The sequence below is a fragment of the Diadema antillarum genome, unplaced genomic scaffold, assembly GCF_040938485.1.
Source record: "Diadema antillarum isolate AM-2024a unplaced genomic scaffold, OU_Dant_1.0 seq00000759_RagTag, whole genome shotgun sequence".
NCBI classification, from domain to species: domain Eukaryota; kingdom Metazoa; phylum Echinodermata; class Echinoidea; order Diadematoida; family Diadematidae; genus Diadema; species Diadema antillarum.
This window is the reverse complement of record NW_027271650.1, coordinates 1,354,473-1,368,217: the sequence shown is the minus strand read 5'-3', so window position 1 is coordinate 1,368,217 and position 13,745 is coordinate 1,354,473. Positions and strand designations below refer to the sequence as shown.

Here is a 13,745-nt window from a genome sequence, read left to right as displayed (position 1 = left end):
AAGTGTAGAAGCCGTGTAAGCTCAGTCAGCCACTTACTGTTTATGGCCATGCATGCTAAGCGAGTACAGTTACACATTTATTGTGCTTCAATATGCCCCAAGTGACTCACCGCATGCCGGCTTCCTTCATTTGCCAAATTAAAAGCGGGGATCTCAAGCATCTTCGTCTAGCCTTATTTCAGGGCTTTATATTTCACATGATCATACACATACAAGTGTACTATGAAGATGAAAAAAAAAAGGAGTTGTGCTAAATTAAATGTTGTAATTACATACACACACACACATGCACACACACACGCACACATGCACACACACATGCACATAAACACATGCACACAAAGATCGTTCATATGTTTGAACAGCCAGCAGAATGGTAAATGTTACCTGGAATTCATTGAAGGTTGTCAAACTTGATGAACAGCAATACAAAGGAAATACTAAGATTTTATTTTGCTTATTTCTCTGTTTTTAAAGTCGATTACCATGCAGATTGTTGATATCCCAGTTAAGCTGTGTTACCAGTCTTTAAAACTACTGAATCAGGTTTATTCTTTGCTATAGAAGTAAAACGTCTGGGCTTGAATATCAATACCAGACAGTTTCCTCCAATCTCCCCTCCTTCCCCTCTCCCCCTAAAGAAATTTCTTCTTTTGAAAGGCTGTGTGCCAAATGCTTAATTGCTTCAGAATTATGATGAGGAAATCACCTTTATTTGAAGATCTAGAATCAGCTTGGTTTTTCACTGATTAATCCACTTTGTATGCATTTATTCTATACCTTGAGAAAGCAAAGCTTTGATACAAAGATTGGGCTCATGGGCAGGCGTCAGGGGTCATTTACTCCCAAAACCTCAGCTCCTGTCTATTGCTGCAGTTTAGCTAAAACTTTGTTTGTGGTCACCTGCGTTCTCCAGTTATCATTTCTTTAGGAAGAGTATCTGGCGGTTGGTTGAGCAAGGCTGTACAATTGTAGGCCCTTGTTTGGGTCCCCCCCCTCCCCCCCCCCCCAAGATGAGTAGGCACTTTTGTCAAAAGTTGTTTGCCACCTGTGTAGCCATTGACCATTGTGTTAGCGTGTGCTCAAGAGCATGGATTATTCATTGTGCTTTGCTGATTTATAGAAAGTACAAATGTACAGGATAGATTTTGAGTGCTGCAGAAATGTGTGGACAGGACGGAGGGAAATATCGTTTGAGTTTCATAAGCACCTTGCCTGATTGCCGGGGGCAAGAGAAAATCAAAATCAGACAAGTGTTTTGGAACATTTAGAAAAAAATGTTTGCCTGAATTGGGCAAGCAAAAAGTTTTGAAGCCTCCTTTTTCCACTTTTTCCCACCCCTACAAACCCACAAAGTCAACCATACAGACACCAGAGCCCCAAAGATAATGACTGTTTAGTGATGCAACACACTTTGATTTCATTTCAGCAACTTTGTGAAGAAGCCCCAATGCAATGCAATGCCATCACTTGATTGAACCAAGTTTGTTACTCCAATGTGTTGAAGCGTGCAAATCAATGTGTGTTGTTTATGAACTAATCGTTCTTTATTATACCCTTGAATTACACATGATTTTCTTTATAATTTCTTATATTTTGAAATTTCTCTGTGAGCAATTAAAATTCATGTTCGGGCAAGTGTTCTGCAACAATTTGCAAATCTGCTTGCCCAACCAGGCAAGTGGTGAAAAAAAAAAATGTTTTATATTGTATGTAGCACCCTAAAGAGTAGTCACATCACAGCAAAATCTTACAGCGTGAATTTTAATCATGGAATAGTATTGGAGTCATTAGAGTTCCTGTATTGGACAAAAAAAAAAATGGAACAGCAGTCTGAAAGATTGTAACTTGAATTTGTAATTTATTTTTAAAAAAAATTGAACTATACAGAAGTTGTGTAATGCTTTCACATTTTGCTCAACTTTACTTTGCTCTTTATTTTGCTCAAAATTTAGCTGATGCATTGCTCTGACTTACTAGATTTCATGTGTCACAATTTTTTTAAAGTCATTTTTTGTTGTTTTAGTTCTCTTAATGGTATTACATCTGTGGTGCATTCTACTGTAAAACAAGGAATCTTCGCATGCATTTTAATTTCGCGAATTTCGCGAGCGCCAAAATTCGCGAAATTAAAATGCATGTGAAAGCTTTTGTATACACTACATGCAGTGAATGCCAGTAGCAATTCGAGAAAATTTCATGCCACGAAAAAGGCTGTCGGCTCCAATTCGCGAAAATTTCATGCCGCGAATATATCATGTTTTACAGTATTTCACACTCTCTGTAGGCCTGTAAACCATAGAATAGCTGAGTCTTGTTGGACTTTGTGAGAAAGTGTAGTGCTCTCAATTTTGCAATAGTACCTTTAAGAACAAGTAACAAAATATTTGCAAACATATTACTTTGTGACACTTACAAATACCACTTATACAGCCATTGCATTCTACTGAATTGGAGATTTCTCAAAGCTGCCAGCTACTTCAATTTCTCACTTTATGTGAAATAATTGGGTTCAAGTTTATTCAAGGCAGTTTCTGCAAGGGTTTACCGTTACAATAAATATTTATGCAGGAATCATATCCTTGCTTCTTTACATAGCAGAAACAGCAGGAGATACTGGGTCAATTTTTGTGGTACACTGGGCCGTTTGAGTGGGTCAGGCAGAAATGACCACAAATATGGAAATCTTTCAGTGCATGGAGAACTGTGTAGTCTTCTCTCAAGCCTTTGTGAAGGAATGTCAGACTGTGCAGTGAGCCATGTTGCAACTGCAGTAGGTGGCAAGTGAGGATCTCAATTATGGGTTTATAGTTCCATGTGTGATTTAGCATAGGGGCCTATAGTCAGGATGTAGAGCTCAAGGAGTGGCAGACGCAATGGTGCAATAGATGTACACAGGGATACTCGGGGAAATCAAGATTTGCTCTCACAAGCATTCTCTTGAGTTTGTCCTGACATGGCTGTTAGTTTTTGAAAAGCCACAATCTAATTGACAAAGTCTCAAAATTTCAAAATACAATCAAACATTAAATATAACCAAGGCTTGTATACCTAAGTGATATTTGATTGTACTCCGTCAACAAAATCTGCTAACTTAAGCAGATCCTGAATTGATACACTTTTGAAGTATGTAGGGCCTACTGCAGTGATTTCATTGAACAAGTGGTAGGCTATTGCTCAATCAATTTCTTCAGACCTTAGCACTGAATGTACAATATTGTGTACATTTGTGAATCATTTTCATACCCAAATTCAGTTAATGTGCAAGTACATGTACATATCTAACCATCTAACAATACTGTTTAGGGTATATATCTAATTGTTATTTGAGATATGCAATATCAAGATTTAAAATTAATTTACTATCATCTTTAACTGTTCATATACTGCTTTGCATTGAAGAGAATTTCCCTCCGAGCAAATTCCATATACAGATGTGGTTATTTAATTGAATGTCAAAGGGCCATTAATGTCGAGCTATCCTGTTTGTGTCCCAAAGTGAGACAGTGCAAGATTCATAGTTTGATTATACGTTACTGATTTTCCACCTCCTTCCCCTAAAAAAAAAGTAAAGAAAAAATACTTGTATACAAAATGTAGGTTTGCAAGTGGGTAACTGCAATATACCTCTACCACATTATTAGTCTAACAGTAAATGTGAACCATGTTGACATGCCCATACACTTGTTGTGATATCATGTACTTTTATATGAGACTCCATTACATTTTATTCCCAAGGATGTCTTACAAACCAGAGCACTAAAAGATATGAAGGCCAGAAGGCTTAATACAGTATCATATATTATATGATAACAGTTGCAGCAGGATGCTACAGTAGTCACAACCTTTACATGAAGAGACATTCCTTTTCGCATGGCCATTATCTGCAGTGAGTGGAACAGTCTGAAGCACGAGCCAGTAAATGTGCGCTCATAATCTCTGGGCTCACTGCCCTGAATCAGAAGATTTCAGGCTGTTTTGCCATCCTCGAGGTAATGGAGACTCTTACAAGGCAGAACCCTCATGCCAACTGAACCATTTGTGTTCATACACTGTACTTCGAATGTGTATACACACACACACGCACATGCACATATTGTCATGTAAATATACAAGAGATAGATTAATATACCAGGGATGCCAAGTTCAAAAAAATTTTATGAGTTAGATTTTCGTGACTCGGCATCTCGGCATGCGAATGTGCGCGCGAGCGAGGGTGTGAGAGGGGTTTCCCCCCCTGTGGCCTCCCACGGTAGGGAGCTTTTTCAATTTTCAGCTCTTATTAGTGCGATCAGGTGCATACTTAAGTGACTATTTTTTACTTATTTTGAAAGACAAAAGGGAAATATACCTTCAATTGCAACTATCACTTTAATCTTTTGAGCTATGCTCATTATTATAGGCCCAAGTTGCAGACTTCGCCCGATGCGTGAGAAAAATGGGTGTCATGCGTGAGATCGTGAGATGGCCCCTAGATGCTTGAGTCTCACGCAGAATGCGTGAGACTTGGTAGCTCTGATATACAGATTATGTAACAAAAGGCTTCTACCTCTACAATGTATGTTCTTTTACTTAGAAACATAAATGAACATTGATTCAGAACACTGTCATATCTTTTGGAGAACTTCAGTTTATAGAGATTTGGCACATAAGGTGCGTGCCTCTTTGCATATATTGGGATGTATTGATATATCTTATTCTACTCAGGGGAATACATTTGCATCGTATGCTGATCTTACCATAGAAATGTGCACCCGTGGCTACTGAGATTTGCTGCTTTGTGCAAGATATGGCTTTCACAATTTAATTACGTGTACCTCCACAAGAGCATTATGACGTACATGTCTGGAGAGAACAAAGTGTGCCAGTACAGCAGGGCTTGCTGCCACGACAACCCACCCAGCCTGAGTGAGCCAGTATGGGCATCAAAATCCTCCCCCCCCCCATCATCAATGCCTCCCCCCCCCCCCCCCCCCCCCCCCCCCCCCCAATGTGTTGTAATCTAAAACCCCCACTAGTCACAGAGTGCCTGAGAGTTCATGCCAAGTTCATCTCAGGCCACTTCTACCTACCGCCGCCCAGATGCAGAAAAGCCTATTGAGAGACTCCTGTGACCCAACCCAAACACCCGATGCATTTGTCAGGTGTTTTCTTCTGGCGGAGAAAGTATTTGAGCTGCTGTAGCCAGCCCTGTGCAGTGCGCCTTCACAGCCCTGCTTGTGGTCTCGAATTTCTGCATTTTTTTTTTTTTTGTGGTCTTTCAATAATTTCACTACACTATGAATGTTTCACTGCCTGAGAATTTAAATTGGATAGTTCAAATAAACCAGTGGTAACATATGATTCATAAAACATTATCTGTTCCTCTCCCCCCCCATCTTAATTGCTGTTCTGTTATTTTTGTAATGATTTTTCATATCTGTACCCTTCTGTACGGTCAGCTCCTATCTGTATGCTAACTTTCCTGTTCTCACTTCATTCTATTTTCAGTTCTTCAGTCAGTGAAAATTTATTGAATGATTTTAATAATGATACACAAAATTCTAGGGTTAAGATCATCTTCATCGCATCTTTCTATCACCACAAACATTTTGTATCATTCAGATCAATATCTTGGAGCAGCATTGATATCATTTCTTCAAAGAAATTCCCAACTTTTTATGTACATTTGATTGGGCACATTGACTTGATATCTATTTACTAAGTAAATATTCAGCTAAGGTTCTCCAGCGTCATGTTCTTTTTTAAATTCAATGACTGCATTTGCAGAAGCGCTGCTTAAAAGCTGTTAAAATATGCAAGGTCCAAGTACAATGTAGTTGTGCCTCTGTTCAGTCAAACAATTCTAACTGTATTCTGTTTTCCTTCATGCCTTTATAATGTATTCACTGTAAACTGTCTTTTTGCTTCAATTATGATGTATATTTCTATTGTGTTGACAATTACTGTATTTGTAAAAAACTTGAATGAGATGTTTAGCAAAGTTGATTAGATGGTGATTGTTTAGTTGCCTCACCACATTATCTTGTTCATGTTTGTGTGGTGTTTTATTTTTGTCTGTAAGACAACTCTAGGAATTGTTGAAGTATGGTATCACCCTATGTGATTAAAATGCTTGGGACTGATTCCTGTTGTCCTCATATTTATTGTTGTCATGGTGATGATAATGATGATAATATTGATGATGATGATCATCAGTATCATTCTTGTTTATATTAGACTGTGTACCAGTTGTTTCTAACCATTAGCACTCTCACAAATTTTCTCTTTCCTTTACAGTTGGTATTCCGACAGTCAAGTGGTGTGGGGCAGAGGGCGACTACAATGTAATGGTCATGGAACTCCTGGGTCCAAGTCTAGAAGACCTCTTCAACTTCTGTTCAAGAGAGTTTTCACTAAAAACAGTGCTACTCCTGGCTGATCAACTGGTAACTCAAATATTGCATGTTTTGAAAATGAGTTCATTAAGCTCAGATGTTTAAATCTTTTAGTGCTTTGTAGTATCAGTGAGCAAACTCAGCACTTTCTTGAAAGCTTCAGAGTCAGGTATGCTGGTTTAGTTTATTGAAAGATTGTTTTCATTGTCACAGTAGCAATGATATAGAGCATAATGCTAGGCAACGTGAAGTTCCTCCCCACCCCAACCACAACACTAACCTTGAAAAATATCCTGTCTTCTCCACAATACCAAGTGATCCTGCATCTGAAGTATTTGTTCTCAGTGGAGCATGACAACAATGTGAAGTTTGGATAACAAGACATAAACATCAAAATGCATACCCAGAGGCGATAAGAGCTTTAACCCCTGTTGTTTGTTACAAAGATAAGACAGTTCTTGTTTTTTGAGTGAAGATATATCCGGGAGTCATGCTATCGCATACAAGTGCCTCTATTCTTTGTTAAGTCTGTTCTCTTGTATTTGTAACATGACCAAAGGGCAGGTATGGATAAGGAGGAGTGATTTAAGGACAGCAACAATGAGTTAACATTTCTGTGGCATGTGATAAGTAGGAGATACAGTCTGTATTAAGGTGATCACACGCAGGCATAGAAATAGGTTAACTACATTTGTAATGCTGTCCGCATATCTGCCATTCTGGTCAACTGTCTGTGGACCATAGTGCTGAGCTCCCAACCATTCTGAATTTGGAGGAAAAAAAAAATCTGAATTTTGACCATTCTCAATTCTTGTTTCAATAGGAGTTTCCTATTTTTCTTGATAATTTTACTACCCACTCCTATGGGAACTGTTCTTTCTTTCCTACTTTTGACCCAAATCATCCCTATTTTTCAGTTAGGTTGGGAAGTCTGCATAGTGACACATTTGGTGAATTAATATGATGTCTACAAGTATTGGAGAAAACATTCATTAGGATATGCCATAATAAATGATGAGAGGTCATATCCCCCAACACCAGCAGTCCCCTATCATGGGGGAAATGCCCCACCCTTTTCCTAATATTTACCTGTGGTGAAAGGTCAAGGATTTTGTTGTAGGAAATTATGTAGATTTCTTTGCTGACTTTATAATATCTTTTTCATGCTTTTAATACAGAGAGAGTACAGTTTACGACTTAATGAATTAATGTAGGTGAACTTATTCAGATCTGTGTTGCTCTAGTTGAGATCAATCATTCTGTCAATGCGCTATTTACCCACATGCTCTCACTCATGAGTTGATTATGATTGGTAAACAAATGCCTCTTGGCATAATGTGCTTTCATAGCATAGTTAGTCCTGTGTGTGTGTCAGGTGCTCAGATTCACCTGTTCAAATGGTCTGCAGTAATCCTACCATGCAAAGAAGTATGTGCATGTTAGTTTTAGAATCAATATTCATTGGGATTCCGATACCTATCAAGTACCAAAACAAACTATTCAAAGGTCAGTGACTTTACCTGATAATGCAACTAAAATAAGATATCCCTTTCAATACTGTGCATTAGCCATCCACGCAGTCTTACAGTTGTGCTCTGGTGTATTATCAAGTAAAGCATAAAAAATTGACATTGAAAAACATGCAAAGATGAATCAAAATGAGATGTACCATAAAAGAACTAATTAAGGAAGGTCAGCTGAGCATCATACAAGAGATCCCTGGCTTAGTTTAAAGTGTATCTGTACACAAAAATGTGATTTTCTGACATTGTATTTTACTCTATGGTAATGTCCCTGAGAAATCTGAGAGTATTGTTGAGGTTGCTCCCGTGTAGAGATAATGAATTAAGAAGATCAGTCTCCAGACGCCTAAAATTACAGGCACTGTGATCTAAAACTAGTTGTCTAGCATTGGCGATTGCATTCGATCACGTAGTGTGATGGCTTTCAGTTCAAATTTTGATGTTCATTATAGCTTTTCCAGCTCGCAGACGCACGCTTATAGTGTAGGTGTATCAACAAGCAAGATGATACTGATAAACGGCATTTGATAAGATGTTCGCAGACACAGAGGCAAGCAAAAGAAATGTACACACACCAAAGGGCTATGCACTGCTACTATTGAGTGAACTGGCTACAAATGAAGCAGTCATGGTCGCACGCAGATATTAGAAATTCATATTACACATTTTGGTGCTTTTTGTGATGAGCAAGAACTTTCCCTAGGGTAGTAAGGTCATGTTCTTACCCCTTTCAAATTCAAATTTCAGGGTACAGATGTACACTTTAATGTCATGTCTCCATATTCATGTCCCACCAGTGTCTCCATATGTCCCACCAGTTTCCCCAAATGGCGTATGAGAGCAGCAGAGTCTTGGAACATTTCAAACATCAAATACTTTTTGCCAAGAGCGTAAACAATGTATGCGTCGGTCTAGTCATATTCGTGGAGATCGATAATGGCCAATTAGTTTCCTCTTCCTGCAGAAGTGTCCAGCTAAACAATGGGTGCGCACAGACTACTGTTTGTATTTCCCGTGACAAAAGTGCCGACTCCTTGAGCACATGCAGCTCATTGCTAAACAGACTTGAAACCAAAGATAGTAGAGATAACAAGATAGGAAGGCACGCGATAAAAATGGACACAAAATGGCTACCCTACATGACGATACAAATGAGAGCTAAGGACAAACTCAGTACACCTAGAAACATCAATCATTTCTAAAGGTAGAAGTATTTTTATTATCTTAAAGAGATTAAAGAATTATAGTCGTAGCTTTTTATCGATTAAGGGGATTATTTTGAAGAACGAGATTTTAAAGTAGTAAGGATTATTTTGTGGAGATAAAAATTTGGTAACAACATGATCTGAAAATAGAGTTCAGGCTACACTCCCCTAAAGATGCTTGATAAACAACAACAACAACTTCAATGACAGCTCATCTCAGGCAAAGACGCACATCACCTGAGACACGCTGTCTTTGAAGTTGTTGTTGTTTATCAAGCGTCTTTGAGTGGTCTCAGGTGATGTGCGTAATATGCTTGAGGACCGCGCGCTGTCCATTTGTTTTGTACAGGATTAGCACGCACTTTCGTGTCTTTTCGGTTAAGCATCGTTGGTTTAAACCTCAGTCAAGGAGCATTCACATCGGGTATAACATACGTAGAGTTACGTTGTGTAGTGTACCGTTTTTGTGTGCCTACACTGGTCTAAGTAATACTATGCAGAGGGATGCAAAGGGATGTGCAAGATAGACAAAACTCAACATCTTTACTTTTTCTTCTACTTTCAGCATAAAGAAGAGGATGCAGAAAATGTGTAGTTTATACTTAGGCCTACGCAGTACTACCCTACTGTACTGCCTATCCAATCGTACGCTTTACTAAGAGCATGATCCGATGAAAAATCCTGTGAGGCTAAATGCAAGGAATTATCCAGACCTCTTCTTAGAACTTCTTTTTCACGATTCCTTTGACATTTTTTTTTTTATTAGTATGTAGCCTTATTTCACCATATTTGGTACACTGCACGACGCAACTCTATACAGGCCCGATGTGAAAGCCCCTTTACTCTGATCTTTATGAATGTGGAAAAAAAAATGAGGTAGAACTCTTATTTCCAGGCATTATGCTTTTCCCCTTCCTTTTACCTCCCTCAACCTCCCAAGTAGCCAGGTTAGAAGGTCTATGGCATTGAGCCCAGGGATTTAATGCACTGTTGTTGGTGGGTTTTTTTAAAGAATACTTCTGGAAAATTTATGTAACATATATTTTTATTATAATTATTATAATTATCATTATTATCATCATGGTCATTGTAATATTACAACATTTCATTTTTTTTATGAAAGTGGAATGCAGTCATTTCTAGCAAAGTTCACCTTGCATACCGTCACATCCATGAAAGCGTCTGTGGATCCTTTGGAACAAAGTCAACACTTCTACCTTATCCATTGTTGGATTGTACAGTCCGGGGATCTTTTTAGGGTGTGGCTCCCTTATATTGTGACCACAGGTTAGATCTGTACTAAGATATTATAAATGGGGGATAATTTCCTTGGTACAAGTTTATCAGTGCCCTATTTTGTTATGATTATGTGACCTACTCATTCAGACTGGTAAATTGATACAGCATCACATTTGGAACTACACTGTTAATAACAGTAAAGATGCAGTACTTTATACGCCATATGTTTAGTGAGTCTAATCTTTCGTAAATTGGGACTTCCCAACAATTTGTGCACATCGTTCATGTACTACGTACCGCGTACCAGTACACGTCACATTCGTGTTGGGATTAGAGTCGATTTTTTTTCGTGTGTTGTTACATTCGCAAATAGCACCTTGCTTGCAAAAGTCACACAAGAAAACCCCCATGAAATACATGGCGTGTACAGTAGATATCGATTGATTTTCAAAATTTCTTCAGTACTATGACTGTATGCCTGGATTAATCCAAATGTTTACAGCTTTCAAACTTATCTGTCAGCGATTAAGCACTGTCCATGAGTGACAGATACGATCCCCTGAACAATGGCGATAATGGAATAACATCGCCATCGTGATCATTGCTGGTATTTATCACTTGTTTTACGATGTTTTTCAGACAAGGACAACGTATCCATGAGTTAACATAGAAAGTGTTATGTAGCAGCTATCAAAAACAATTCCATTAAATATAACATAGTAGGGATCATTTACAGTATGCCATCTGTTGCTTCTCGAAGTATATATTTTATTTTATTCAAGCAGCATTCCCAAAGAAAAAAAAAAGATAACAGGAAGCCCATCTGCAATTGAACATGCTTCCCAATTAATTTTACAGACATGTGTTTGTTTAACATGTAAAGATACCTTTGTCTGTGAACTTGAAATGAAACAGGAATATAATTGTTAAAAACAAGTCTTGTCTCCCTTTTTATGCTGAATGCTGATAATGATCGCCAGGACCTTGGTATAATCTGTTTACGAGACTTAGGGCCTATGTAGATGGACTAAAACTGTCTGCCACAGACGTTTTGTTTTTGACACTGCCGTTGTTGATGGTCAAAAACATATGGGTGATATTCTAGTATTCCCTTTTCTTTTTTAAACCATCCAGTGATGATATAACATGACAGAAGGTTACTGTATTGCCTGTAGATAAGCTTTGACATTTCCAATGAGTGGAAAGAAAAACCACAATATTGATGGAACAAAAATGGTAATGATAAGAAAAGCTGGAATATTTCATTCCATGTCTAAAAATGAGGAATTTGAATATGGATTGTAGGGAAGGGAAGAATTGAATTTTGTTTTGGTGAATGCTTATTTGTTGGTTGTTGTTTTTTTTTTGCCATCATTGCAGGGTTGGTTTTGACAGCATTTCATGCAGAGTTTTGAAATCTGAGTGATGGGAATTTTTGATAATCAGCTTGTGAAGTTATGAATTATTATATGTTAGATTAGTAGAGATTGGTTTGTATGGTACAGGTATGTCTTTTTTTACGTACTTGGCATGTCTTTTAATAGATACGAATTGTAGAGATAACTACATACACACATTCAACTGACATTATCAAGAATGGTCTTTTAATACACTATTTTTCTAGACATTGCCCTGATAAAGTCACATGTGTAAAGTAATGAATTTTGCAAAATATACAGATTATGACTTGACTGAAAAACAAATGAAATGATTTCGTCAAAAATCCAAGGGCAATACCTTAAAAGTTCTTGTCCAACTTTCAGAGACCTTGAATGATTTTGTTCATGTATTTATACATTGGGTCAATTGAGACTGACCCTCCCCCAACCCCTCAAACAAACAAACAAACAAACAAACAAACAAACAAACAAACAAACAAACAAACAAACAAAAAACAAACAAAAAAACAAAAAAAAAACATGAATACCCAGATGATCAACTTAGTCAGATATTTGACAAATTTACAGGGCATTTCAGAAATTGTTTGCTTGTAACCCTTTTTGCTGCCCATGCACAACCTGCTTAGGGCGGGTTCCTGTGCTTCCATCTTGCACTTGGGCGGAATCAAACAGTAGTAGTGTGACGTTTCTTGTTTTGAGTGCCTTGTTGGAATACTTGCTTAATGTACGATGCTCCTTCCGCTTACTCATTGCCCAACCTATCGACAAGCACCCATTTGGTATATATTCACTACCAAAATTGAAATAGGAGAAAGAAGAAAAAATCTTGGTTTTTCTTCCGTCAGTTCTACAGTAGTGAAGTGATGATCTGCAGATGCGTCAAAACTGTCAAGTTGGGTAGAATCATGGGTAATATGATATCTGAAGTCACTTTTTAGGGCTTTGTGTTTAAGATCTCATGTAATTGGAGTCTCTGTTGACTCTCCACTGCCATCATAACTATTTCTGTCTCCAAGGAGTATTGTAGTAATGACGGCAAACATTATTGTAACAATCTTTGACCAGGGTTCTTTGTCATCTTCAGAGGAAACTGATAATTGTTTTGCGTGTGTTTTTCTTTTCTTTTCTGAGAAGTTTTGATTCACATGCCTGTGCCTTGTTTGTTTCAGCTGTGTGTTTTGTAACCACTAGACATCAAGGGTAAAAACAAAATGAGAGTGCTGCTGTGTGCTTCACCTTGAGAACTGCTGATAGGTTATCTCAAGAAATATGGTGATAGCTTACATGAATCAAGTGGATTTCAAAGTATTTGTCTGTCTGGTAGAAGTATCACATGTCTGTCTAGAGTTTGATTTTTATGAAAGTACACTTCTCAAAAATGTTTTAGCATCTGTTATGATTAAGACTACAAACACTGATATTGATATTTTTGAAATAAGCAGTAAGAGAGTCTCTGTGTGAGGGTAAAAAAAAGAGCAAAAACAAAACAGACCCTAATATGATCCATTTCATTTTGATCTATCCCAAGCAGTTCATCCTATTTATTTTTCAAAGGATAACAGTACAGTAAGTACTGTATATTTGTGTGTGTTTATTTAGCTATGTCCCATCTTCTTTCTTTCTGTTTCTTATCTGTCTTCTCTGTTTCTTCTATTTGGCATTATTGTGTCTCATCATTTAACTTCTCACGAAGTCCTGTCTCTTCCCCACCCCTTCCCAACTTTTCTCCTACTCTAGATCAGCCGGATAGAATACGTCCACAGTAAGAACTTCATCCACAGAGATATAAAGCCGGACAACTTCCTCATGGGTCTGGGAAAGAAGGGCAACATGGTGTATATAATCGACTTTGGCTTGGCCAAGAGGTATAAGGATCCACGCACCAAGCTGCACATAGCCTACCGGGAAAACAAGAATCTGACGGGCACAGCCAGATATGCAAGCATCAACACTCACTTAGGAATTGGTAAGCCCGAAGTTTGTATCAATCTATTATTGCCA

At 38.0% G+C, this 13,745-nt stretch overlaps 1 protein-coding gene across 3 annotated transcripts in view; it reads left to right on the top strand.

The window, feature by feature from the left end:
* LOC139738614 (casein kinase I-like) overlaps window positions 1-13,745 on the top strand; it is a 111,092-nt gene that overhangs the window by 49,936 nt on the left and 47,411 nt on the right. For all 3 annotated transcript variants that reach the window (XM_071649229.1, XM_071649230.1, XM_071649231.1), the window contains exons 4-5: window positions 6,280-6,428; window positions 13,482-13,710. In XM_071649229.1, the coding sequence (XP_071505330.1) occupies window positions 6,280-6,428; window positions 13,482-13,710 (378 nt within the window). The remainder of the gene's footprint in view (window positions 1-6,279; window positions 6,429-13,481; window positions 13,711-13,745) is intronic.